Source organism: Morchella importuna (assembly GCF_003444635.1).
Source record: "Morchella importuna strain M04M26 chromosome Unknown Morimp01GS037, whole genome shotgun sequence".
NCBI lineage: Eukaryota > Fungi > Ascomycota > Pezizomycetes > Pezizales > Morchellaceae > Morchella > Morchella importuna.
In genome coordinates this window covers 477,914-504,715 of record NW_025763434.1, presented here as the reverse complement: position 1 = coordinate 504,715, position 26,802 = coordinate 477,914, and the positions used below count along the sequence as shown (strand labels likewise).

At 51.9% G+C, this 26,802-nt stretch overlaps 7 protein-coding genes across 7 annotated transcripts; 5 read left to right on the top strand and 2 right to left on the bottom strand.

Moving 5' to 3' along the window:
• Positions 1–3,699: 3,699 nt before the first annotated feature.
• Positions 3,700–4,765, top strand: LAJ45_09631 (uncharacterized protein; the record flags this gene model as incomplete). Its single annotated transcript, XM_046119172.1, has 2 exons — positions 3,700–3,955; positions 4,206–4,765. The coding sequence occupies 2 exons, from the start codon at positions 3,700–3,702 to the stop codon at positions 4,763–4,765; spliced, it is 816 nt and encodes a 271-aa protein (XP_045967742.1).
• A 1,184-nt stretch (positions 4,766–5,949) lies between these two features.
• LAJ45_09630 (uncharacterized protein) lies at positions 5,950–7,148 on the top strand (the record flags this gene model as incomplete). Its single annotated transcript, XM_046119171.1, has 3 exons — positions 5,950–6,386; positions 6,450–6,530; positions 6,593–7,148. The coding sequence occupies 3 exons, from the start codon at positions 5,950–5,952 to the stop codon at positions 7,146–7,148; spliced, it is 1,074 nt and encodes a 357-aa protein (XP_045967741.1).
• A 1,485-nt stretch (positions 7,149–8,633) lies between these two features.
• LAJ45_09629 (uncharacterized protein) lies at positions 8,634–9,518 on the top strand (the record flags this gene model as incomplete). The annotated part of the gene is made up of 3 exons (XM_046119170.1): positions 8,634–8,760; positions 8,968–9,178; positions 9,230–9,518. The coding sequence occupies 3 exons, from the start codon at positions 8,634–8,636 to the stop codon at positions 9,516–9,518; spliced, it is 627 nt and encodes a 208-aa protein (XP_045967740.1).
• Positions 9,519–10,053: 535 nt separating this feature from the next.
• Positions 10,054–14,818, top strand: LAJ45_09628 (uncharacterized protein; the record flags this gene model as incomplete). Its single annotated transcript, XM_046119169.1, has 6 exons — positions 10,575–10,634; positions 10,699–11,271; positions 11,321–11,577; positions 11,771–11,797; positions 12,180–13,585; positions 13,638–14,818. The coding sequence occupies 6 exons, from the start codon at positions 10,575–10,577 to the stop codon at positions 14,816–14,818; spliced, it is 3,504 nt and encodes a 1,167-aa protein (XP_045967739.1).
• Positions 14,819–15,434: 616 nt separating this feature from the next.
• LAJ45_09627 (uncharacterized protein) lies at positions 15,435–17,766 on the bottom strand (the record flags this gene model as incomplete). Its single annotated transcript, XM_046119168.1, has 2 exons — positions 15,435–17,650; positions 17,733–17,766. 2 exons carry the CDS (start codon positions 17,764–17,766, stop codon positions 15,435–15,437), a joined length of 2,250 nt encoding a protein of 749 aa, XP_045967738.1.
• Positions 17,767–20,551: 2,785 nt separating this feature from the next.
• Positions 20,552–23,553, bottom strand: LAJ45_09626 (uncharacterized protein; the record flags this gene model as incomplete). Its single annotated transcript, XM_046119167.1, has 8 exons — positions 20,552–21,352; positions 21,409–21,538; positions 21,624–21,729; positions 21,796–21,894; positions 21,966–22,299; positions 22,343–23,107; positions 23,224–23,297; positions 23,388–23,553. 8 exons carry the CDS (start codon positions 23,551–23,553, stop codon positions 20,552–20,554), a joined length of 2,475 nt encoding a protein of 824 aa, XP_045967737.1.
• Positions 23,554–25,088: 1,535 nt separating this feature from the next.
• LAJ45_09625 (uncharacterized protein) lies at positions 25,089–25,941 on the top strand (the record flags this gene model as incomplete). The annotated part of the gene is made up of 3 exons (XM_046119166.1): positions 25,089–25,163; positions 25,223–25,577; positions 25,637–25,941. 3 exons carry the CDS (start codon positions 25,089–25,091, stop codon positions 25,939–25,941), a joined length of 735 nt encoding a protein of 244 aa, XP_045967736.1.
• Positions 25,942–26,802: the final 861 nt, after the last annotated feature.

The window sequence follows — 26,802 nt, the reverse complement described above, 5'->3', positions numbered from 1 at the left end:
TGTGACTTGGGGATAAATTGCTTGCGGGTACAGCAAGCGGACATCCTTCATATATACTCCGCTCCACGTTGCTGGAGCGTCTCAACTTCCCAGTTAGGAGAGTTCCAACAGGTTTTAGCCGAGTTGTGCGACCATACTCGGGGCAGGTAAATATTACTAGGTTTTGGTCTACCAATGGGTGCGCGTACTAGGCGTCAACTACTGGGGGGAAAACCCCAGAGACAAAATTTGTATTGTCCGGTACTTTCGGCCTTCCCCGAATAGAGACTCGCGTCACTGAATTATACCCGGGCTCTGCTAATAGCCATGGCGGTTTCAATGGTAATACTATCGAACCACAGCCATCTGAGGTAAAATAGAAGCTTCCTAGTGCAGTACCGTTAATTCTCGAGAAATCTACTATCCCCGCTTCGCTAAATCTTAATTCCGGGTGAGAAAAAGTATGTATGGTGCGCCCACGCTTAAAGGTAGCGGATCGCGACGAAATGTCAATGGCTTATAACTTTTCAACGAAAAATCGTAAAAAAAAAAGCGTAATGATAGAACTCTAGTACTAGTGATGAAGTTTAGTTCTGTCATTTCAGAATTTTAATATCTGTCTGGGTTGTAAAGCCTTAGGAAGTTGAAATTGTGTATTTTTGTATGTAAAATGCGCCAAGACTGAACAAAGTGGAACAGTATTATACCCATTTATACCCCAGAAAAGCAAATCTGACTGATCCGTGGCAGTAATGCAGCAGAATTGGCCTATGAGGCCCTATTGCAGCCACAATTGTTCTACTTCCGTATGCCACTATATCACCTGTAAGAGTGTGCGCACCATACCTGCACGAGTCCGTGAAGTTTGGTACGCCAATTAGCCTTGGTTCGGACTTACCATATACAAATACGGGAATAGTGGATTATTCGAGAATTAATGGTAAAGTAAACCTTTACTATCTACCCGAATAGAAACTGGTTGAATGGTATAGCCCAGGATTGTATCGAGGAATTTAAAGTCTGCCCTTTTCCAAGAAACGATCATCGTTTGACGATTCGCCTTTTCTGGAAGACCAGTTATGAGTCTTTATAGCAATTAATTTTCTACGTATACTACTTAAATAGAGTAAAGATAACTGAGGGTAGTATTATCCAGGAGACATCACTGCTCAAGGGGGTGCGAGGTAAGATGTTCTGAAATTATTATGCCCATTGAAAGTCCTCTCTGATTAGCCACAGTGCTGGCGGTGTTGTTGTCGGACCAACTAGCTGAGTTATACGAGCTTTCCAAAAGGAACAAGTGACCGATAGATCATCTTAAATAGGTACCATTTGTGAAAGCAAAGCTCCAACGATAGGGGGTAGAGCCCTTCCATAGCACAAGAAGCCTTATGTGCAGGAAGAAACATTTGATCAAGAAAGAAAAGCCTTTGTCTACTAGACTTGCTTATGTCGTGACAGCGGTTGCAGCGCAAAAGGTTCCAGCTCTCTTGTGGCTCTTTTTGTATCATACCTCAGTTGGGTCTGTTTCAGTTCTTTTTGTGGTAAGATCAACTGTTTCAAAGATTGTGCAGCTAAAGAAGGGACACTCGTGACCGCGGAGCGTTTTTTGACAGGACTGAGCCTGCATATATTGCCAAAATCTTGTATGTATCATGCAGTTGTTGGCTCGCATTCTGGTCCTGTACAACCCGAAATTTCTCGTGTTTCTTCAGGTGTGGAGTAAATGGTTTCTCAGAGAGAAACGGGGTTACTACAAAAGCTGTCTTTGCAGGGACAGAATTCACACTCCTCGAATAGTGAATCCCATCATAGGAAGCGAGCAAGGTGTGGCCTTGTTAAGCCCTAGATAAAAGGCCCTAGATAAAAGGCCTATTTTCACATGTAATACTTCGATTTCTGGCAAACAAAGGTTCGCAGTCCAGAATTATGTGGGACGCTTGAGGACGGAACTATGCGGATCGGGCGGTGAGATGTAATTGTTGACAGGTCAACTATGATATTGTGTTGATACTGATAAGGATAGGGGACCGTGGCCAGTCAGATAAAACTCCAGCAAAAAACAATTAGCTGAACGTGGTGCTGGATGCAACGGGATGTATGGGGAGCTTTGAGTTGTTGAGAGAATCATTAGTGATCACTCGCAAGGGTGGGGGATATTTTACGCTTACGTACGCAATTGGGATTGTGCACAGCAAACACGTCAAGAGTGTGTTAGTCCAAATTTCCATGTTTGTCAGTATGATGAACCTGCCTTTAAGGCTCCAAACGGTTCGGTATGTTCGGTCTAAACATCTCTATCCTTCTCGGTGCCAGTGTTACATATTTATCGCTGATTGTTCCTAGAAGACAACCAGTCACTTACGAGGAGAGATATCCGATAACTTGAATCCCTTCGATTCGCTATGGGCCGTGAAGATCTCCATCCTGATTTCAACCCGGCCTCGTATCCAAGCTTAACACTCCCAAGACATAGAAACAAGGTTTCAGGCTGACTGTATTTTATCTTCGTTAGAGTTGCAGAATCATTCCGACCAATGGGGCGATGTTGGTATGAAAAATAATGGGCGAAAGATAGAACCATCATGTGAATGCACATTTCAAACAAGCCTTATTATGTTAGTAGCGATATCGCACAAGCAGGCATATACCCAGCAAAAGCCAGGCATGTAACGATCATCCTCTACATAGGTACCACCCAGCGTCATTTTCTCGTCAACAACTGATTTGCGGAACTTATCGAACGATAATCCGATCATTGACCCTCCAGTTGATTTATAATGTGGTTTTCGGGAAAACCTCCCGAATCCATGAGTTTCTTTAGTACCTGCATAACCTCCTGCTACTTCCCTCCGTGATTATTCTGCATTTGTTACCCGGATGAAATCGGTATACCGGATAAATTACGTTCCTGTACTCTATTTTCAATACCGATTGATTTGATTGATTACTTCGGTACGACAGTACCACTCGATGGCCGAGTTTACAAACCCTAGAAATCAATCCATCTCATCGTGGAGATTCTTATGCAGGACGGCAAGAGCGAGGGAGGGATGGTGTGGAGGGGCAGGTATGACTTGACTTGACAAATCCAATGGCCGTACCCCACACTATTCCTTATTTGATCACAATCACAATTCGGACTATTCCCGCTTCCGCGTTACCGTGGAACGTGGTTCAGTGTTGTGTCAGTCAGTTTTTTTTGTCTTTTGTGGGGGGCGCAGGGCACTGCGAGAGGGAGACAAAGAAATCAGAGGAACTCCCCGTAGTTTAACGTTCGGGTTTCTTATCACCTAGTAGTCGTTTTCGTCTCCTGGATTTCCAGGATTCCACTGCCTTAACTTCTATAATTCTCAAAAGAACAAAAAGAAAGACTGTTTTGGCTGATTAGGTACATGGTTGGTTCATTCGTTGGGGCCGTTAGGACTGTCTGCCCTCTGCCCCCCTTTGCCTGCTTTAGTGTCTGCCTGCCGCTCCGAAGTTCATCCGCGTCTTTTTTTTTTATCTCCGCTCAGCGGTCAGTAAGCTAAGCCGAACGTACTCTACAGGTATGTTGCACCGGGTCCCGCTTATGCGCACACGTCTCCCTTCCAACCATTCATTACTCAGCGCTCACCCATTTTCTACCAAATCAACGTCAGTCAACCGTCAACTACCTACCTGTCCAGTACAATACAGTTCAGTGACTTGGAACGAAGACGACCACAAAGGAGACGAACAATGTCGAGTAGCTACACTCCAGGCGGGCGCCATATTTTTGACTATCTAAACGTCGTCCGGCGAGACGAGAACAGCTTTGACGACTTTGACCCCAATGATCTTGCCCAGTACACCGAGGCCAAGTTCTTTGACTTTGACATGGGCCAACCTAGTGACGACCTCGACCTTGATCCCAAAAAGGAGAACGGGGATGTTGCAGCGACTACAGCTGTTGGAGGAGATATGGGACTAAAGACAGTGGATATGGACTTCTATGGTATGTAGAATTCATGTCAAGTTCGTAGGATGGGGTTGTTCCAAGTTGTTGCTATTGTTGTCGTTGCACGAGAAACCCCGCGGAAGGCTGTCATTTCACCCCACCTTTGTCATGTCTAGCGGCACCTAATGCCAATAGATATTGAAATTCATTGGAATCTGGCGAAACACCCTTCTGCTATATTTTTATCCAGGGAAATTATTAGCAAATATTGTTCATGAAAGCTGATTGCCAGTTTCGACAAATTTAGCAGATTTTGACAACTTTGATTTCCAAAGTCTCACCACCGGAGGCGTAGTGGAACCATTGCAGCACCAGCAGATGCAGCCCGCCATTCCCCTGTCAGTCCCCACTCCCACTGTCGCTGCGGCCGCCCCGCCCAATCCCCACTCTGCCGCCTCCAATGCCGGCACCCCATACACTTCTACCTCCTCCCCAACACCCTCCACACCCCGGCCCGCAAAGCGAAAAGCCTCGAGCGAGCCAGATAGCTTGGAGGAAGCCTCCCGACTTGCGGCCGACGAAGATAAGCGTCGCCGCAACACGGCAGCATCAGCAAGGTTCCGAGTCAAGAAGAAGCAACGGGAGCAGGCACTTGAGCGTACTGCGAAAGAGATGACCGACAAGTGCTCCCTCCTAGAGCAGCGTATTAACCGCCTCGAAATGGAAAATAGGTGGCTCAAGGGCCTAATTGTTGAGAAAAATAACGCGCCTGGCGAGGATGATCCAAGTGTGCTTTTTGCGGCCAAGTACTCATCGGCTGCCGTTACAAGTACGGGCGAGTGCAAGGATGGTGTTGGGACTGCTTAGTTTTCCCTGTGGATCGATAAATTTCTTTTCTTTCTTTCCTTTTTCTGTTTATTTTTTTTGTTGGGCAAAAAGTGGGATGTGATTGATGCCTTGGAGTTTATGTGGTGGCTGTATTGATTGTTTTTTTTCCTTCTTCCCACTCGTTTTCCCTTTTCTTTTTTCCGTTATTCTCCTGGGTATCTCATTGTATCCATCCATCGTTGCATGGAATTTTCTCTTATGTTAGCGTCATGAATTGACCAAACATTTTTTTAAAACGAGTCATATTGTGTAGGTGTGGTGGGCGTGCGGGTGGCCATGGTTGTGAGTGGATGGGATGTCTTTATGTAATGCTCGAAAGAGTTGATGATTTGTATATGCGGTGCAAAGAACAATAAACGGGATCAAAGAAGCGACGGACTTGACGAGGGGAAAGAAAGTGGGGAAAGAAAGTGAGGAGAAGCCGAGGATCCAGCTGTTCTTTTATTGCCTACTGAAAATCGAAGTCGACATCGATGACAGAAAAGACGCAAGATGGGATGAACTTAGCCGTTCACCGGAATACCAGCTGGAGTGATCATTGACTTGTGATACAGCAGAAAACGGCAATGAAGCACAGTGCTGAAAGCTACTCTGCTCAGACTCTGCTCAACCTGCGATGCTGTTAATGCACTCCACTGTACGAGAATTCCCCCTCTATTCTAGTGTCATTCCTGTGCAGCATCATGATGCAATGCTACCTTTGGATTTTCTTTTTCTTTTTCTTCCTTTTACTGGATAAACACATACCGTTCCAGCAAAATCTTTACCCAGTGGCGTGATTCTTCTGCATTGGTAGGATGCTCTGAAGGTCTTAGACAGTGGATCCATGGAGAGGGGCCCGGAGCTGCTTGTCACCGTAAAGCTTATTTGCACGACCACTGACACTACCGAGTTACTTTATAGGGGCTCAATGTAGATATTGTAGCAGTAAAGTATCAGAGAGAGGGCGATTATGTCCAGATACAAGGTCGGTTTAAAGTGGTTAACGACACGAAGTGGAATAGATGTAGAAATGGGGTTGTCTCTGCGGTTGCGCAGCTCTATATCATCAAGCTCCTACTAGCCCTTTACATACTATTAGTATCGCCGCAGATAAGCGGCCTTCCTACTTTAACCCGATTCCTACCAACCCTTGACCCCAAAAAAAATTCCTTCACGATACGATGTCCACCTCACAACCATCTCCGGCTCCAATCACGCCAACAACAGATACAACTCTGCTCTCGGAGCTCTGTCCCTTCTGCAACGCCGCGCCGCCCAAATATCGATGCCCTGCCTGCGACGCGCGTACCTGTTCCCTCACATGTTCAAAGCGCCATAAAACATACAAACAATGTAGCGGCACCCGTGATCCGACCGCATATCTCAAACGTTCCGCTCTCACGACTCCCTCTGCGCTGAACCGGGACTTCAATTTCCTCACTGGCGTCGAGAAGGCTGTTTTGCGCGCTGATGGTGGCGCGGAGGAGGAGGAGCAGGAGAAAGTGAATAAACAGAAACTGCAGAATAGACAAGCTTTTATAGAGAAGAGCGGAGTTGTGTTTAAGAGCGCTCCGAGAGGACTAAAGAGGGCGAGAGAGAATAAGACAGATGTTGTCAAGTATGCGCCTATGTCGCCATTTCTGCAAGGTGTTGGTTGGGTGCTGACAGGCGGATGGGATAGGACAAAGAAACAGAGGGTGCTGGGCTGGACAGTTGAGTGGATTATGTGTGATGAGGGGAATAGGAGGATCCTAGACGACAGGTACCTGATCCTTCCACCACACCTTTACTTTGCTTCTTCATATTAACGGACCTCTCTTTCAGAATTACCGAAACCTCGATACTCTTCCATGCATTTTTCCATCCAAACAATGGCGAATCCCGCAAAAAGGCAAAGGCCGAAATGGCCAAAACACGTTTCTACCTCCGCAAGGTTGGAACACCGGCCAACAAGCCTACACTGATACAGCTGAACCCTTTGGCTGCGCTGAAGGACTGTCTAAGAGGACGTATAGTGGAGGAGTACCCGACATTATATGTAACATCGCAAGAAGGCCATCCGCAAGGGTGGGAAATAGATGCTAGTATCGCGGCAGATACAGGGGGGAAATTGGAGGTGCTAGAAGAGACAGGCGAGGTGAATCTAGACGCTTTGGAGAAAATAGTTGCAGGAAATATGGGCGATAGTCTTGTTGAGGAATCGGGTGCCAAAGAGGAGGTACCGAAAGAGCTCGTGGAAGAGGAGCTTGTGGTAGATATGGAGGATCCCAGCGGAGAGGTTAAGGAAGGGGGGACAAAGGATTCAGAGATGGAAGGCCAAACAGGAGCGCCTAAGAGCGCTATATCTCCAGAAGGCGATGAGGTAACCGGTACCAAATAGGAAGGAATCCAGAGGCGGGTTCTGGTAATAATACTCAGGTGTAAGAAGTGGATATACAATCTGCTGTGCCTGAAGCTAATTCTGTAGGATTGGAGTTGTGAGAATCTTCCGTTTGGAATCTAGAACTGTATTATATCTCTTTATATCATAGCGAGTCAGACTGTATGAGGTAGTTGAATTACCAAAGGTCAACCTTTTCAGCGCCCAAATTTAACATTTCAAGAAGCTACAGCGAACGGTAGTAGCCAATATAGCTACTAAGAAACGGTGCCCCGCCCTTCTAAGCTCGCGATAGCTTTATACAGCTGTTAAAATCATAAAATGGTTTCGCAGTTACTTGAGTTATGTGTTGTAGGAAAGATCGTTCTGGATGTTACACCGGTTCTGCGACTACACAAACAGCTTCTACCCCCTTGGTAAGTGATCGTTAGGGGTACAATATTGTGAAGTGGCGTGAGCTTGTCAATTTCATAATAGGAGATAGAATCAATTATGACGGGAAAGTTTTTAGTAGCATCACGCCAACAAATCCGGGGAGGTAGTGTGGATTGGACATGCGGGACAGGGTTGGTTCAGGTGATAAAGTGTTCTCGGGATCTCTCCTAAACATCGAGACCGTGTTATACGGGGCTTATGCTCCTTTATGTTTTAGCAGTGACCTCTATTTCCCATTGGCACCTTAACCTGCTTGCGGGTGGTTTAAGGATAAGCCCCGAGAACAGTACGAGCTGTCGAGAAAAGGTACAATACTCCCCGGAAGAAGGATTACAATATTGAAGTTTCTCCCGGCTCGAACCTGTCGGGTTTGCACATTTCTTCAACCCTGAAAAGGTCGACGCAAGTTTTATGCCTAGGTGCAGTGTTAACCTTAGGCTTGAGCGAATCAGAACCCTCCTTTTAAAGAGTCTTTTCTCATATTGTTGTTGACATTACTGGAGTACTCGTGCGCTCTTATTTTTGACAGGTGGAGAATACAGTTACTGACCATACTTCAGGCATTTTTCAGTTCTCACCTAAACGTTGCGTCATAGAATCTCACTCAGCGAAATAACAGTCACAACATCTTGGCAAGGCACTAGCGCACACACAATCATAAACCATAGACCCTATTTTGGTAACAACAACGCTCAAAATCTTCGACAAATCTACGCCCGACGCCCAACGACTCGACTCCAGACTAAACCACGCCATTAGGTATTTTGCCGATTCCCTTTTGCTGCGTTGCTATCCTTGGATTTTGAATGGAAATGGGATGCGATTGGGGGGGGGGAGCTGTTGGTGGGGGTTTCGGGGTTGATTGAATCACGGGAATTTGGTGAATTGAAATTTCCCAGATTCGGGGGATTCAAGGACCTCGATACACCTTAGCACCCCCTTGTGATTCTCTTTTCCAGCCAATATCCTGGGAGATAGTTTTTGAGCCTTTTTATGTGGATTATTGACTGACATTCAATCTCTATCAAAGTTTCCTAAACACCAGCAAAAATGGGTATTTCTCGTGACTCCCGCCACAAGCGCTCCGCTACCGGTGCCAAACGTGCCACCTACCGCAAGAAGCGTGCTTTCGAGCTCGGTCGCCAGCCTGCCAACACCCGTATCGGAAACACTAAGCGTGAGTAGTCTCTATGACTTCCACGGTAAACCCTTCTGTTCAACATCTCTGGTCGTCTCGATAGGACTCTAGCAGTCCTATCTGGGCGCCGAGATAGAAGGAGGCCCCATTGCTTTCTCTCGTGGGGAAACTCTGGGCGCTATACATCCACCGTCAAAGGATGTGGGGTTATCCCCCGGAGAACATATATGCTAAGGCAAAGTATAGGTATCCACATTGTCCGCACCCGTGGTGGAAACCGCAAGTTCCGTGCTCTCCGTTTGGACTCTGGAAACTTCTCGTGGGGTTCTGAGGGTATCAGCAAGAAGACCCGTGTCATTGCTGTCGCTTTCCACCCTTCCAACAACGAGTTGGTCCGTACCAACACTTTGACCAAGTCCGCCATCGTCCAGATTGATGCCGCTCCTTTCCGTCAATGGTAATTTCAACCTTATTCAAAGGCACGTTTTCATATTCTAACATTTACCAGGTACGAGGCCCACTACGGCCAGCCCCTCGGAAAGAGACGTGGAGCCAAGGCCGCTGCCGCTGCCACTGAGGAGGCCAAGGAGGAGAAGTCCAAGTCCAAGTCTGTTCAGCGCAAGATTGCTGCTCGCCAGGCCACCGCCAAGGTCGAGGGTCCCCTTGAGGCCCAGTTCGCCGCTGGTCGTATCCTTGCCTGTGTCTCATCCCGACCGGGACAGAGCGGACGTGTCGATGGATACATCTTGGAGGGCGAAGAGCTCAACTTCTACCAGAAGCTCATCCACAAGAAATAGATAAAAATAAAATAAATCTTAGGAAACTGGGGGCGCTGGGCAAATTTCAAATACAATTAAAAGTTCTTTTGTTGGGTTTAATATGTGATTCCTTATCGTAGTCAATGGTGTTCTTGATGTCTTTGTGGGAATGACCGGAATTATTGGGTTGTTTTTCTTCCATGTAGTCCTTTTTCCTTGCTGTGGATTGTAGAATATCTAAAACTACATTTATCCACGTATACATACTTCTCTCGTCATAAACTGTGGATAATACATAAACCAGAATGCCCTACTATTCCTTAGAGTCACCCACCACTATACCGAATGCACACCGAATTCCTAAAGAAACACAGCCCTAGTATAACGAACGAGTTTTGGTGATCCGAATCCGAATTTCACACAGAATCTTATCTGCTGTATTGAACTATATCGAGTGGGTGATTTTGGAATATGTAGTTCCGTTACGGAGGGTAGTTGTACTTTATGCAGCCACTAATTAATGGGCTACCAGACAGTCAGACCTGCTGGGGTTCCTAGGCCTGATCTGCTCGTTATGATTCCTGCTGCTGCTGCTGCACAGTATGAGTACATAAATTTAAATAACAACGACATGAAGTACCCAGGTACCTACTCGTATTTCTCTGACGTTTGTGGACGCGACTGATATTGCATGCCATACAAAAATACGCCAAGCTCATGATTTTGGGTGTATGCAATAATGGCCCAGTTCAAAAACGTCAGCGAAATACTACCGCAAGATTTGGAGCGTAAAGCCCGGGCGTTAGAGAAGATCCTAGTATGTAAAAAGCACCAATTATTGCTCGAACTGTGGCGAATCCTTCAGTTTTTGGTGAGAGAAACTTACCAGGATCTTATTTAACACCCGGGTGCAACGCTCCAACTTTTGCGGTAGTACACCGAGACGTGTGTAGATCTGATAAGGTGCATGGTGACGAGACGCTAAACTAAGCGCCATTCCTGCAGGGATCGTGGATCCTCACACTTATTATACGCGTAGAGTAGTTCTCGCGACGGACATTCGAACACACTTGAGCAGTTGTTGCAGCAGGAACGATGTCTTCTCCAACAACCACCATATCAATAGCTACGCCTCGCCACAAAAGATCCCTTACTGTAAGCGCCCTTACCCGCAAAAAGCCCAAGTCCTAAAAGTACTAACAACCCTCCGGAAGCGCAGAACAATGCTAGCAAGTCCTCACCAATACCACGCAAGCGCAAACGCAATACGAGCACGGCAAGAAGCCAACAATTCCTAGCAACAATAGAGCTCCTTAATGACCTCGGTAACTTCTGTGGCGTTGGAACGATCGACATACCCATGCCACGCAGGGCCGCTGTGGGTATGGAGGCGCCGGATGGCTGGTTCTGGCTTGAAACTCCGGGACGGTCCCACCAATTCCCCAAACAGTCGATACAGGCAAAGATGATAGCACTTGTCGAAGCTGGGTGGTTGAGATGCACCTACCAGATGATTCCTAACACACAATCAAGTGCCAGGGTTAGGATCTACGTTCTCCCAGATGATTTGGGCAGGACTTATATCAAACGAGAAGACACAACCCTGCGGAAATGTTTGAGAACCGTGGTTTCAGCAACAGACGATTCAAAGCAGAAATGGAAAATGAGCGAAAGTCCGGACTGCGAAAGACAAGAGATCGAGGAGACTGCTAGTCTGTTCTACATGTTCAATAAATTGAAGTCACCTGCGCCCGATCCGGGAAGTTTCTGGATCAAGGATGAAAATACAAAGGTAATCCCTCCCATCTGGTTTCTATTCTCCACACTGACATTGGAGTTAGGAGCTGATTAATGACGTCCTTACCAGGGATTTGCCGGGGGTAAAAACCACTCTTTATAGGCATCAGAAGAGGACTGTAGCAATGATGCTGCAAAAGGAACTGGCACCAGAGCAAACAATGGACCCAAGGTTGACAAGTGTGCATGGACCCGATGAAGGTGTCTATTTCCACGACTTTGAGACTACAGAACTCTTCCAGGACCCAAGGTATTTTGAGGATGTGAAGGGTGGTATTCTGGCTGAGGAAATGGGCACTGGGTATGGTTTGTCCTTCAACATTACTCTTGTTTCTAGTTCAGCACCGTGACCTCATCCATCCTCTCCATTCAACGCAGCGGCGGCATGGCACTAGTTTTCGCAATGGTCCCTCCTAGTGCATTGCTCATAGCCGGCTACAGTCAATTGACGGTCAATGACGATGGATTTTAACCAATACGTTAATATAAATTAGGGCTGGAACAACTCGCAAGCCATTTTGGTTAGAAAAACCCCAAATCGTCGTTGACCCCCAATTGGCTGTACACCCACTCCGGTAGTTCAAGGGCTTCGGGTGATTACGAGTGACCGTCGGTGACTGCGGGTGACGGTATGGAGCTCTTGACTACGGCGGGCTTCAGGGTAAGGTAGGAAAAAACGTAATCTCGATACTAAAATCTTGAACGAATTCCTATAAGACCCTGTGGTCCATCGGCCCTTCCTAATTTGTCGGGCCCTTCAAAGCTCCGTACCGTTGTAGAGGCCGCTTCATCCGATATATACTGGTGGTCTCGTCTCAGTTGGCATCGACCGTCCATTTGTGGCGTACTAATCAATACTAAAAGTAAACTTAAATGTCGAGTAACTTGCTAACTGTCATCCAGTAAAACTCTGGTGTGTTTAGCCCTTATCCTTGCTACAAAAAGCCAAATCAGCTTCACCCCCGACGAATATGAACAACCTCCACAGGTCCGCCCCGCCGTGGGCAGCCTAATGAGTATGTGCATTGCATCCATCTGGCGCAACGCGATCCCATGGAAGCAGTACTCAGGCACCGACCAGCTACCCGATAACTGCGAAAAGGCAATCCTGGACAGCCATGGCTACTACGAAATACAGCCACCCGTGCGGTCCCGCAGCAGCCGCTACGATACCGACCCCGCGCTCAAAGAAAAGATCTACCTCGGTTCAGGGACCATTATCGTGTGTCCTCAGAACCTCGTTGAACAGTGGCAGGGCGAGATAGAGAAACATTTAGAAAAGGATGCGCTCAATGTTCTCACGTGCGGGAATTCCAAAGATCAGATCCCAACCATCCAGGAGCTGTTGAAATACGATGTCATCATCTTTTCGAGAAGCAGGTTCGATAAGGAAGCGCGGGAAGGGCTTGACCAAAAGGGCCGTAGAGAATCGGGTGGGAAGCCGCTCATCTGTACATGCCCATATATGGGGGCAACGCGGACCCCGAACTGTACTTGTTTCAGGAAAGAGGATGTTTATAAGTCCCCGCTCATGTCGATCCACTGGAAGAGGCTTATTGTCGACGAAGGTCATTCCATGGCATCAGGCTCAAAGACAAACAGTGTTCTAGTTGCCGATAAGCTTCCCGTAGAGCGCCGGTGGATTGTGACAGGAACACCAACCAGCGAACTTGTTGGTATTATGACTGGAACGGCGATGGACAGCGTAGAGGATCAGGAAGCCTATACGGATAAGCTTCTTGAGGATAGAAAGGAGACCAAGATCAACGAAGCCGCACAGTTGGAAAGAGTTGGGAAGATGGTGTGCGATTTCCTCAAGCAGGAGCCGTGGACTTTGTCCCAGTGGAAGCGGTACATGAATCCCACACGGATGAAGTCAATGCTTGAGAAGTTCTTCATCCGCCACACGGCTAAGGATATCACATTCTCTGTAGAACTTCCGCCCTTGTACCAAAAGGACGTGCCTTTGGAGCCCAGTTACTTTGACAAGATCTCTATGAACCTTTTGATTGGAGCGTTAGCAGTCAATGCGGTAACCAGTGAGAGGTCGGATAAGGACTATATGTTCCACAAAGACAACAAGGCTAACCTAAGGAAATTGACTGATAACCTTCTGAAGAGAGCTGGGTTCTATTGGTCCGGATACTCTCCTGAAGACATTGAATCGCATGTCAAGACCAGTAGGAAGTATCGAAAGACCAAGAAATGCACGCCCGAAGACAGGGCACTGCTCGAGAAGTCCATCGCCGCTGGAGAAACAGCTCTCAAAGATCCAACATGGAGAAATATCACCACCTACCACGAGATGGGTGAGATCCTGTATCAAAATCCACATCTTATCAGTTGATTAACAGTGAATAGTCTACTTCCTCGCCGACTTTCCCAACCAGCTCACCGAGCAATGGGGACTCATCCCTGGCGCCACTCCCAGGAACGGCTTCCACGAAATTGGCGGCGCCCAAATCCAGAATCTCCAAAAGTCCCTCAACGCCCACAGCTGGCTCGAATACGACGCCCTAATACTCAAGCTCAAAGCGCTCGGCCAGGCCTTCCACAACACTCGCGATAGCAAGCACCACCCCCAACCCAACACCGACCCCCACCACGCCGCCAACACCCCCAAAACGCCCCCACCAACCCGCCCGCGCTTCCCCGACCTCTCCACCATGCCCGCCCTCGCCAAACCGCACATTGTCGGCACGGCCTCCAAAAAGCTAACCTACCTCGTCACGGCAATCCGCAAGCATCACACCACCGAGAAAACCCTCGTCTTCTACGAAGACCAGGACACTGCTTGGTACCTCACCCAGGCACTCGAACTCCTCGGCATTGAAACCCTCGCCTACTCCCCCGGCCTCAGCCCCGCCCAAAAATCACTCCACCTCCGCACCTTCCAGCACTCGGACAAGTATCGCATCCTCGTCATGGACCTGCGCCAGGCCGCGCACGGCCTTAATGTCTGCGCTGCCTCGCGTGTCTACTTTATCAACCCTGTGTGGCGCGGCGACGTCGAGCGGCAGGCCGTGAAGCGCGCGCACCGAATCGGGCAGACGAGGGAGGTGTACGTCGAGACTCTGTATCTCAAGGGCACCGTCGAAGAGGCCGTGCTGGCAAGACGAAGAGAGATGTCGGAGCGCGAGAGAGGCGATGCAAAGACACTCGTCGACGACGAGGCCATGTGCGAGATCATCAGGAAGTGGGAGTTTCTGCCGATCGTGGCGGGCGAGGAGAAGCGGCCTGCATGCATGCTAGAGGACTCAGAGCCGCTATTTGGCCATGGAAAGCACGGCGGCGTGTATGACCAGGTGGAGGGGCTTCCGGGCGATCCGGTGGTGGCGCGGGCGCGGGTGAAGAGGGAGATGGCGTCGACACCGAAGAGGAAGAGGACGCCGGGCGCGGAGGAGCCGCCGAAGAGGAAGAGGCACGGGTTCATGGGGAGTCCGGGGAGGAATTTGGTTCTGGAGGAGGAGGAGGATGGGAATGACTCGGGGGCTTCAGGGGCTTCGGGGGTCGCGGGGGCGAAGGTCGTTCGGTTTGCGTGATCCTCTTTTTTTTTCTCTCTCTTTTTCTTTGCTGTTTTGTTTTGACCAATCTTTTTTCTTTCTACGGCATACGGAGGCCAATGTATATACCCTTCACATACATCCTTCATAGCCGGTAAGAAAGAAAAAGAAAAAGAAAAGAAAAGGCACATTTATAGAGCTATAGATGGGAAAACTTGAATAAACTATCATTGCCGCACTACTACTGCTACCACTTACCATCACTTCTATTTGCCAGTGGCAGAAAGCACGCATACTAGTATCGTTGGGGAATTTAGTAGGGATTATGTTCCAGACGGACGAGGAAGATACTAGTTAATAACGACCCGGGGATCGATCTTAGGGAAGAGCGGTGTTCGGTTTTGCTCAACTCTCCTTTTCTCTTTCCTTTATTCTTTTTTCTTTTTGTCTACATTTAAGCCATCGCATATAAAGTACCTTTTACTTTCTCCCAAACCAGAGAGCGGGGACATTCATTTAGCGCTATAGAAAAAAAAACTTGGATAACCAATCATTGACACACTACCATAAAAGTAAACCACCTCCATAAACCACCATCGTCCAACCCCCCCCCCCCAACCCAACTACCACCACCATAGGCCACCCGCCCCATAAATTAAGGCCTCCCATACCTCGCCTCGGCCGTATAATCCTTATTCGGCCCCTCCACGCGATACCTGATCCAGAACCTCTCCAGATCCGGCGTGCGCGGCCTAAACGCAAACCGGTAACTGGGCCAGTACCAGTCCTTGACACACAGATGCTCGCTCTTTGCCTTCCAGCCGCCGGGCTGGTCGACCTCGCCGTCCCCACTGCTCCCGCCATCGGTGCTAGTAGCGCCTGGAGGGAGGAACTCGAGCGCGTGGAAGAAGTAGTCGACAGCGCCGCTGCCGTCCGTTTTCACGAACCACACGGTGATGGTGTCGGTGTCGGGGTGGTAGCGGTAGATGTAGCTGCGCGCGCCGGTCATGGTGAAGCCGGTGTCGGTGAGGAAGGTGCCTGTCTCGTTGTAGAGGTACTCGACGCACTCGCCGCCGGGGGTCTTGGGCAGCGGGGTGTGTGTGAGGTTGGCCGTGGTGCATGTGGGGCCCGTGGGGGTGTGCTGGAGGAGCGAGGTGAAGGTTGCTTCGCGCGGGCGGAAGTCGGCGGTGCCGGTGAAGGTGCCGCTGGGGAAGGCGCTGTTTCGGGAGGTGATGCGGCGCGAGAGGGACCAGTGGCCCTGCAGGCCGCGGAAGACGGCGGCGGCGGTGAATTTTGTGATAGGGGTGGGGGGGACGAGGAGGGATTGCAGGTCGGAGAGGGCCTTGGTGGCTTCGGCGTGGCTGGAGGCGGGGGCGAAGTGCGCGGGGATCATGGTGTTGGGGAAGAAGGAGGTTGCGGAGGGCGCGGAGGGGATGGAGAGGCGCTCGCGGATGTCGTTGACGACGCCGATGTAGTCGGGGGCAGCCCATTGAGGGCGGAAGGTGGTTTCGGCACTATCGATACGCTTTGTGCGCGCGGCGGCGAGATCGGTGATGGCCGTGGTCATGTCCTCAGTGCTGGGCCAGGAGACCTCCCCGGAGAAGAGGGCGGCGAGCCAGCGGCCTTGCATCTCTATGATGCCGAAATAGGGGCCCTTGTACATTCCGGCGAAACCGGCGGTCTGCTGGAAGACCGGGTGGAGGCAGAGGTTGTAGAGGATGAGTGGTGCAAAGTTGGGGTCTTCGGGGATGGGCGTCGAGGAGGATGTCAGGGCTGTATAGATATCCTCGGGCAGTATATTCATAAGAGAAGAGGCAGGGTGGTAGCCGGTTGCCAGTATCACGGTATCTGCGTCTGTGATCTCTGTCTCGCTATAGTCCTCGCCCTGCTCCAACTTGACTGTGTTTCCATCCATGGCCGCCACGCGCCCAAGAACGGTCTTGATGGCCCCTTCGCGCACAAAGCTGCCGTACGAGTCCGAGATAGCGACCCATGGCATCTGGTTCATATACTTCTCCGTTACCTGCATCTCAGGGGACAGCTCCGCCTGGTCGTGCCCTACAAACTCTTTCATTTTCTCACTAACCGCCCTTGAGATCTCCTCCATCGACTTTGGCGGTTTTCCCGCGTCCGCAAGCCGCGCATTGAAGTCATACATCAGGAGGTCCAAGGGAAGGAAGCGCGGCGCCGTCGGATCCTGCTCGTTCGGGACCGCAAAGTACTTTGCCAGATTCCAGAACGGGCGTGAGAAGAGATGCACGATTTCCGGCTTCTCCGACCCCTCTTGCGAAGAGAGGTGGAGCGCAATATCCGCGGCGGCTTCAATACCGGTCATTGACCCGCCGACAACGACAATCTTCTTTTTGCCCTTTATATCGAGCTTTTCAAAGTCTGCAGAATGGATCACCTCGCCTTTGAAGCTTGAAAGGCCGGGGATAGGCGGAACATATGGCGCAGAGAAGAAGCCGGAGCATATGGCCAGAAAGTCAAATTTCTCCGCGCCATCTTCCTCCTTTACCTTGTCTCTCCACTCGACTCTCCAGCTGCCGTCATCCTCTTTTGTGATCTTTGTCACGGGACAGGACAGCCTCAGCGCCGACTCGGGGATGTACTTTTCGCGGTAGCGCTGCAAGTAGTTGCCCATCTCCGCCACGGGCGGGAACATGGGCGCCGTCTCTGGCCAGGCAAGGTCTGAGAAGGAGCATGTGTAGCGCGAGTGGTTCAATGTCAGCCCCTGGTCGAGCGCAATGATATCCGCCGCGCTGGAGGAGGACCAGAGCCCGCCGATGGTGGGCTTCGCTTCAAATAGCGTGGGCGTGATATTGCGGGCCAGCATGGAGCGCGCAGTGCTGAGGCCTGATGGGCCAGCGCCTAGAGAGGGAGAGACATATTAGCTTACGGGCTCCGTAGACTAACGACCTGATACTTGGGGTGCTGTAATTCGGGTACATACCTATGATGGCGACGGTTTTACGGGTGTCTGCCATAACGCCGGTGTATAGATTTCGATACCGGGAATAAGAACTAGAACAAGAAGCCGAGATTGCGATAAGCCCACGAGTGGGAATGCGGAGTAGCAGTGACCGTAGAATCGTGACTTTAGCTGCAATTTATGAGTCTGATTTGGATGAGTCTCCAGTTTCCCCGGCGCGGCGATGTCAGCAGCAGCAGCAGCAGCGGGGCTTTGGAGGGAGATAGAGAGGGGTCTCGGATGTTTCGGAGATGTCAGTCATCTTTGAATGCAACAGCAGATAAGACGGCAGGATGGAATACGAGTTCTCAGATATGTTTCGCAGTGATAGGGCTTCTGCTTGAAACATGCATCTGCCCGATGTCAGTAATACATGTAAAGTAATACCAGTTGACTCTCGACGTTGTTGGTTGGTTGTTGCTGTGGGTTAGGGTTTGTAAGGTGTGCGTTTGTCTCGGGCACGAGATATCACTCGCATGGGATGACCGGGGCCGAGATGTGTGGAGGCACGGAGTAAAGATTGGCTAGATGGGAAGCAGGACTGAGAAGAGAGGAATGAAGGCGATCGAGGGTTGATCTACAGCATGTATCCAGGCAAGTAACAAAACGTGGTCTTTAGGTAAACTTCCACTCTTGGATGCCACATGTCCTGACAGTCAGTTAAACTTAGTGGCGACGTCAGACAACACAAATTCAAGTTCAGGCATGTAGCGGAGAGTCCCATATATATGAGGGTAATACTGGCAATGAATATGGTAGTATGTACTTCCCTGTGTAATCTCTGGATAGACTGCTCGATCGCCTAGGATGTTCTTTAAGACCATTAGTTCAAACCTGGTCGGCGAGAGGAAACTTGAACCATTAAAGCTAACCTTAATATAATCACACGTGCAGTTTAGATGTGTGATCAAGCCCTGCTGGCATGCGGGTGATCGTCAATGAGTCAATGGAAAATTTAAAAGTGTAGGCGAATGATTTACTATGACTAGTACACACATGACTAGATTATGTAGCTAGTCGAGGTGAAGCAAATAAGACCAAAATCCCCGGCTTTCGAAGAAGCAAAACCCTCACGCTCATCATAATGAGGGGGAGAAGTCGGTCTGGGGCGAGCAGACATGGGATCCATGGTAGAACGAATTCGAACTAGAGAAGGGAGGAAGTAGCCATACGTATCTACATCTACAATGCATACGTACCCCATACAAGCCCCAATTACCAAAAAACCTCCACACACACACAACAAATCTCACGGTTGCCCAACTACATGTATTTGCTAAACCCTGCAATCTGCCAATCTTGTCCTTATCAACGAGTGCCCAAAACTCTACATGTCATAGCAAGCTCTACTCGCTATCAATCCCCCGGTTTCCCCCATCTCTTGTAAACTCCACAGTGCTGCTTCCTGGTTAACTACCTGGCCAGTGGGAATACCAACCGTCAGCAGCACGACCCTCACTCTTCGAATCCCCCGGTATCCTACCTGGCACACTTTTGCGCTTGGGATAGGAGGACGAGGAACCTCGAGGACACCCCCAAACCTCGCCTCGAGCGTCCCTCGTGGACCACGCAGGCTGGGAATTATGGCTCTTGCTCCGGCTTTCCCTTGCTCCGGGGCCGGCCGAGACCTAGAATTAAGCTACAGTTGGAACCATCCACAGTGATTTTTTCTTCTTGTACAAGATGTTGGTGGGCCATGATGTGCATTGTGGTAGTCTCTCATGGCCAGCAGGCCTAGGGTTAGGTGTCCTTATGTAGCTAGCTTGTTTTATAATTTACCAGCCTCGCCTCCCCTTAAGTATTACTTCCGGGCTGCTGGGAATTGTGTGGCCGAGTGTGGTCTAGGGGTAGACGCCTCGTCATGGAGGAACACCGAGTGGGTTGAGTCCCCATGGCCATCAGTAGGTCATGGGTTCAACTCCGGGGGTGGGAGTGGTGCTGTGCCTGTATATTGGTAACGGGAAGTGGAGCTGCTAGTTGGGCCCATAGCCCCGTGGAGGTATATGGCCACAGCATCACTTTTTGTAAATTTATTGCCAGCTTGATTATCTTAGCCTCTCGCTCAGAATTTAGTCTTCCTCTCTCTGCCCTCCCCCTCCCCCTCAACCCCATATGTATGGTCAGGGCCGGATGTAGGATTGGGCCGGTCTATCGAAACCTTTTCAGACCATATTCTTTTATAGTATAGTAGATAGATGTAGATGTCTTTTATTACTTTGTAGGTTTTTTTTATAAGTACAAGTAAATCTCCCAATTTCATTCCATAAAAATACGAAGCCGGAGCATTGGAGGGCTAAGGTGGATTAGTGGTTGGTCACTCGGCTGTGTGGAGGATGGCGCGGTCATGAAGTATCACTCGTTGTTGTTGTTGTTTGGGTATTTATAAACGTGGAGCGGTTACCGTTTATTGGTTTTAACAGCAATGTTACTGTTGGCTTTAGGATACGTATACAAAGTACATAGTACTCTTATCTATTCAAATGGTTGGCTCCGGGCAACATTTTGCGGCAGTCGTTGCAGTTGTTGGGCGTGGCCCCAAGCTATCTGTACATACCCAAGTACTTTTATATTCGAGCTATTTTGTTCTCTAGCTGTGCATATAAAGAGAGAGCCTTCCTTGTTACTAATCATCAGTTCATACAATACACTTTTTGTTCTTGGTTCTCTATTACTTCAATCATCCCCGAAAACAAGAAAAATCACTTGAAACTCCCACCACAATCTACGTACGATTATATTTGATTCTTCATGGATATTAACCCCCCCCAGAACACCACTCAACATCTCACCACTATATAAAATTACAAAATGCCCCACCCACCCTCTCCCTTCCCCTCCACATTCGCCACCACCGTCACCTCCGTCCCCGCCGTAACCTTGACACTCTTCTCCCCCGTCCACTCCACCTCCACCACCCCCACCCTCCTCGCATTCCTCAACGCCTCCTTCCTCCTCGGCACCAGCACCCCCGGCGGGCCATCACTCCCACCGATAAAGCTCAGCAAGCCCGACACAAACCTCCACACCAGCACCACGCCCTCATCCAGGTCCACGGCCGCCAGATACCTCCCATCAACACTAAACGCCAGGAAATTCGCAAGGCTGCCGTGTCCCTGCAGCACATTCATCTCCGTCGCCGCCTTGAGGTCGAAGATGAGGATTGTCCCCGGCGCGGCACTGAGCGCCAGGCGCTGCGTGGGGCGGTGGAACGCGATGCTGGGGTAGGCCTCGATGAGCTCGTTGACGAGCTCTGTGACGGTCGGGAGGACCTTCTCGCGCAGCGGCGAGCTGGGGTCGAGGATCTTGACGGTGGCGGCGACGAGGAGGGGGAGGATGTCGCGGAAGAGGATGGCGTCTGCGCGCACGACGACGATGGCGATGCGCATTGCGGCGACGCAGGTGGTGGCGGCGGTGGAGGTGGTTGTGGCGGCTGGGGGGGTGGGGGAGGGGGTGCCGTGGGCGATGTTGTTTGCGAGGCCTGAGCCGAGGAGGGGCGAGTTGGAGCGCGCGATGGAGAGGATGCAGTCGTGGACGGTTTTGCGGCGCGATTCGGGGAAGGTGTCGGGTGGGGTGGAGGAGATGCGGATTAGGATGTGGATTACCTACGGGTTTTTGTTAGTTTGGCCCTCACTGGAGCATATGGGAGATAAATACTGACTTCAGCAGGGTCGAACAGCGATTGAAAGACAGACCAGCCATCGCCAACCAACTCAATCGCAGTGTCCTGGAAATGGGGATTGCTATCACCAAGCAGCAGCTCCACCGAAAGCGCAACATTCTTCTTGACGCTGTGTGTTCTGTGTGGTCAGGAGAATACTTTTTTCTTCTTTTTTTTTCTTTTCCTGTTGTGGCGATCATTTCCAATTAACTCACCTCGCTTCAATCTTGTCTGGGTAATCGGCGGTCAGTTTGCCCAAGATCACAACACTCCTCACAACATCTTTCGAGGAAAACAATTCTGGCGGGACCAAAACAGGTACTGGAGTGGCCATTATTATTATTAGCTCACGACAATTTCAGTGGGATCATGATTAAGGCGACTTGCGGAATCTTGACCAATACGTAACAGCGTCATCCCTCTGTTCGTTGGTTAGGCTCTGCATGCAGATCTGCATAAGAGTCCTCGCCGTCTTCCTAACGAGTACTATCTCATGACGCAAATATCAGCAAAAAGAGTATATATATATATCTCTCTCTACGAGTCAAGGGACATACAATTACGGTCCATCCAATACTTTGCAAACACCCCAAGCGCCGGCGCCTTCTTCGCCGTCCCCTGGTTCAAGTTCTCCATCGCCCTCCCAATCACCGTCTCAAAGAACTCCTCCTTCCCCCCCGCCTCCAACAGCCCACCCACAAGCGCCAGCGCAGCCAGCAACACAATACTCGTCACCGTGCCCCCAATCCCCCAGACCGCATCCCCACTGCGCGTAAACGCCTCGGGCGCCAGCAACGATATATGCTTCCCGGCCCCAATCTGCCCCAGCACCGCGGGCGTCTTCCGCCTGAAGAAATACCCCTCAACCGACGTGCGCCACTCATAGTCGTCCTGCCTCCCCACCCCAGCAGCTCCTCGACGCCCCCGGGATCACCGCCGTGAGAAGCGCCTTTGCCGTGATCAGCGCCGGATTATTCCCCACAACCACCCGCTCATGGCGCCTACTCCGCTGCCTCGCCACATGCACCGCCGCCCCCAGCGTGTCCAGCACGCTCTTGACATCAACCACCATCGTCGGCAGCCCCTCCTCGCAGAACCTCAGACACGCCCTCATCGCCGCCTCGCCGCCCACAGGGCCCTCGTTCTCCTCCTCGCCCTCCTCAACCTCCCCACCCTCAAAACTCCCCACCCGCACCTCGTGCCACCCCTCGTCGGCCAGGTCCGCCGGATACACCCCGCCACCGCCATTCCTGTCGCTGCCAGTGCCGCGACTCGACGGCGGCGGCGGCCGCAGCACGCCGCCCTCCTCCTCGCCGAGGTCCCACTCGCGCCGCACGCAGTCCTCGTACGTGAGCAGCAGCACGTTCTGCGCGGCCTTGGCCGCAAACGACGTCAAGTGCAGATAGTGGTGCGACGGGAACGTGGCCATGATGCGTGCGCGCTCCACGTCCACGATGGACGCTGTGCCGTCGGCCGAGGAGACAAACAGCGTTGAGCGCAGGCGCTTCCCGAGCGTCGTGGGCAGGAGGGTTGCGGATGCGATTGGGGTGGCGGAGAGCGGGAGGCGCCGTGAGGGGTGCAGGGAGGGGGACTCGATGATGAAGAGGGTGCCTGAGGTGGTGCCTGCGAGGAGGTATTCTTTGCCGCCGTGGACGCCGGCGTGGCGGCCGGGCGCGATGTATTCGCCGATTTTGACGCGCTTGAGGAGGCAGATGCGGGATGTGGTGGGAGGGGGATGGTCTTGGTGGGCGTGGTGTAGGAGAGGAGGAAGGTGGAGAGGGTGTGCAGGTGGAGGGTGGGCCCGTGGGCGAAGACGAGCATGTTTGCGAAGGTGGTGGAGCTTGTGCAGGGCGGTGGTGCGTCTTCTGGGGGAGGGGGCGTGAAGAGGACTGGTTATTGAGAGATGTGGATATTAACATCACGGCAGACGACAGGTTTAATGATGATGATGGTTTTATTAGAGATTAGAATAAGCACACCTTCTTTATTGTCACTCCACTTGATATCACTCCCACCGCCATCTTTAAGAGAAAACACCCCGACAGCCAAACCACCGCCCTGCGCAGACCCTTCTCCCCGCTCCAGCGTCGCCTGCGAAAACGCCGCCACAGCCCAGCTCCCCTCTTCCTGCTCCGTGAACGCCATAACCACCGACTTCTCCCCCTCCGCCACGGACCCGGGCGCATAAACGTCCCCGACCGCCCCCACAGCCCCTCCTCCCCGCGCTGGACAACACACCCACTGCCATTGCCAGCCCACACAAACACCACCCCCGCTCCGCAAACACCTCATACCCCGCCACCTCCGCGCCCTCCCCGCCCTCCATCTCGACGGACTTTCGCAGCACAAACGAGTGGCCCCCATCCGTGTACACCCTCACCCCCCGCGCTGCACAAGCACATAGTCGCTCTCGGCCGCCCTCTCGAACCCTAATACCTCACCCCACTCCTCGCAAGGGTCAGTGCGGAACACACGCTGCCGCGCTCGCTCAACGCTCCGCTGCTGCACCACCCACCCCTGCGCCGTCCCGCCCTGCATCCACGCCAGCACCTCCCCATCGCCCTTCCCACCCGCGCCCACAGCGGGGAGCGGCCAGTCGACGCTGCCAGTCCAGAGGAACGACAGCTGCAGCGTCTCGGCGCTCAGCACGGCCATCTCGGTGCTGCACCCGTAGACCACCACCACGGCGTCGCCGCCGGGGTGGGGGGTAAGGACTGTGAAGCCTTTGGGGGCGAAGGAGACGGCGGGGGCGGCGGTGGAGAGGAGGCAGCGGCCGGAGAGGAGGCACCATTTGTGGAGGTGCCCGGAGGCGGTGAGGGTTAGTAGGTGTGGGGTGGAGGAGGGGGAGGGGGAGGGGGCGAGGGTGAGGGAGAGGAGGGGGGAGGGGTGGGTGTGGAGGAGGGCGTGGGGGGTTAGTGTTGGTGGGGAGGTGGGGGAGGGGGAGGGGAGGGGGAGGTGGTGAGGAGGAGGAGGGAGCCGGTGGAGAGGCCGAGGAGGAGGAGCGAGTGGGAGGGGAGGAATTTGGCGGTTGTGATTGTTGTGGTGGGGGGGAGCGGGATGGGGGTGGGGTTGTGGGGGGGCCAGTGGGCGAAGGGGAGGAGGAAGGAGAGGGTTGTCATTGTGTGTGGTTGTGTGGTTGTGTGGTTGTGTGTGGTGGAGCTGTGGAGCTGTGGAGCTGTGGAAGGAGGTGAGGTGGTGGTGGGGCTGCTGGATGGGGTTAGTGCGTGGGCGGGAGCCGCATCACGTGCTGTGGGTTGCAAGTGGACTGGGGACTGGGGACATCACGGTGGACTCGTATGCAAGTGGCGGAAACAGCAGTGATTTGTATGAGAGATCACCGCCACCCCATACAAATAATCCTTGCCCTGAGCAACTGCCTGCATGTCACAGAACAACAGCTGTGTGCCGTCTGTCTGTCAACCAACAAGCGAGCTTATTCTTCCCGTAGCCCGCGGCCCGCAGCCCGCAGCCCGCACGGGGCCGTTTCCGCAAACAGAAGTGCTTAGCTAGCACACATTGGGAAACAGCACAGTCTCTCCATCCCCCCCTTTTCCTAAAACATAAAACATCCGGGCTCACCCTCAACCTCACCCCAACCACCGCAGAGCGTCAGAGCACCAAACCACAACGCCATAGCTCCCAGAAACACCGCCTACCCACCCACCCACAGCACAGCAACAATGCCCTCCTCCCGCCGCATCAAGCTCATCGCCGTCGGCGCCCTCACCACCCTCCTCCTAATCCTATACCTGCGAGTACGTCCCCCTCCCCTCCGCCTTAGACCCCACCCCCCCCCCCCACTAACCCCCAACAGTCAAGCACCTACCCCACCACCCGCCAATCCCGCTACCTGCAAGCCCTCGTCGACATCTCCGACCGCGAGCGGCTCACCAAGCAGCAGCAGGAGTCACTCGTGCCGCCGGCGGACCACAGCCAGGACCTCAGCGACAGCGCGGGCGTCGCGGAGCGCCTCAAGGAGGCCGAGGGCGCCGCGAAGAAGGCGGCGATGGAGAAGGCCGGCCCGCGGCCGGACCCGCCGAGGGTGGTGGAGGGGAGTCGGAAGGCGAAGGAGGGGGGAGTGGGGGAGAAGGTGCTGGGGGACGGGGAGGGGGAGGGGGGAGTGTATGATGCGGGAGTGGAGATTGAGGGGTATCTGAAGAGGGCGCCGGGTATGTGTTTATCCCCCGAATAGTGGGTGAATGGCTAGCTAACGGTGGGGTATCCACAGTCGTAATCTTCTCAAAGTCCTACTGCCCCTACTCCAAGCGCGCCAAGACGCTGCTGCTCGACAAGTACAACATTGTCCCCGCGCCGCTGGTGGTGGAGCTTGACCAGCACGCGCACGGCGCCGAGATCCAGGCGGCGCTGGGGAAGCGGACGGGGCGGCGGACGGTGCCGAATGTGCTGGTTGCCGGGGAGAGTATTGGCGGCTGCGATGATGTGTATGCGATGGAGGAGGAGGGGAGGCTGCATGATCGGATTAAGGCGCTGGGGGGGGCGAGGGTGAGGTCTATTGCGAGGTTGAAGGAGTAGGTGGTGGGGAGGGGGGGTATTGGCATTGGGATACTACGGGTAGTGTTTGGTTTGGCTGGGCTGGGCTGGGTTTGGGTTTGGGTTGGGTTGGGTTGGGTTTTGCATTCAGGGTTCTATGTAGGATAGGATAGGGTATATCTAAATTGAGAAACTTCGCTTCGTTTCGTTTCGTTTCGTTTTTCTGCAATTGTCTACATACATAAACCATGTAGCTTGGGGTTTCTTTATACAGTATGGGTTTTTGTCGTCGATTAACTACATACCAAGTACGCACATGTAGCTATGTGAGTGACTCGATACCTACCAGAGTACCTACATGTAGGCATGTAGAAAGAACCCAAACCCTCTCTAGGACCACCATGCTAGGTATATACAGACCATATCATCTACTCTAGAGTAGAGACCTATGTACCTTCAATTTTACTAATTTTACTAATTTTAACTGTTATCCCCATCAGGCCTAGGCCTAGCTGAGAGACAGTGCAAAGGTAACAGGAAACGCATTGATTACTTCTAGACCAATTTCCAGTACAGTCCTAGCTCCCACCTAGCACACAGATGCTCCAAGGGGCTTCGATGTTCTTATTCACGTATGTACTCTATCGGGGGTCGCTTCTTTTCTTTTGTTGTATGTAGAGGTAGGCAGGCTTCCAGAAGCTATGTACATGTGAGCATCATACACACAGCTAGCTAGTTAGAGCCAAGAATGGTGCGATGTTTGCGTGGTGAATTGTGCACTGCATGGCTGGCTGGCGGGCGGGCGGGCAGATCCCGATGGACGCGGACGATGTGCACGTGTGTTTTGTGTGGCTTTTGAAATTGTTTTTTTTCTTTTTGCAATTGTGTCTTGTCTTGGAGCTA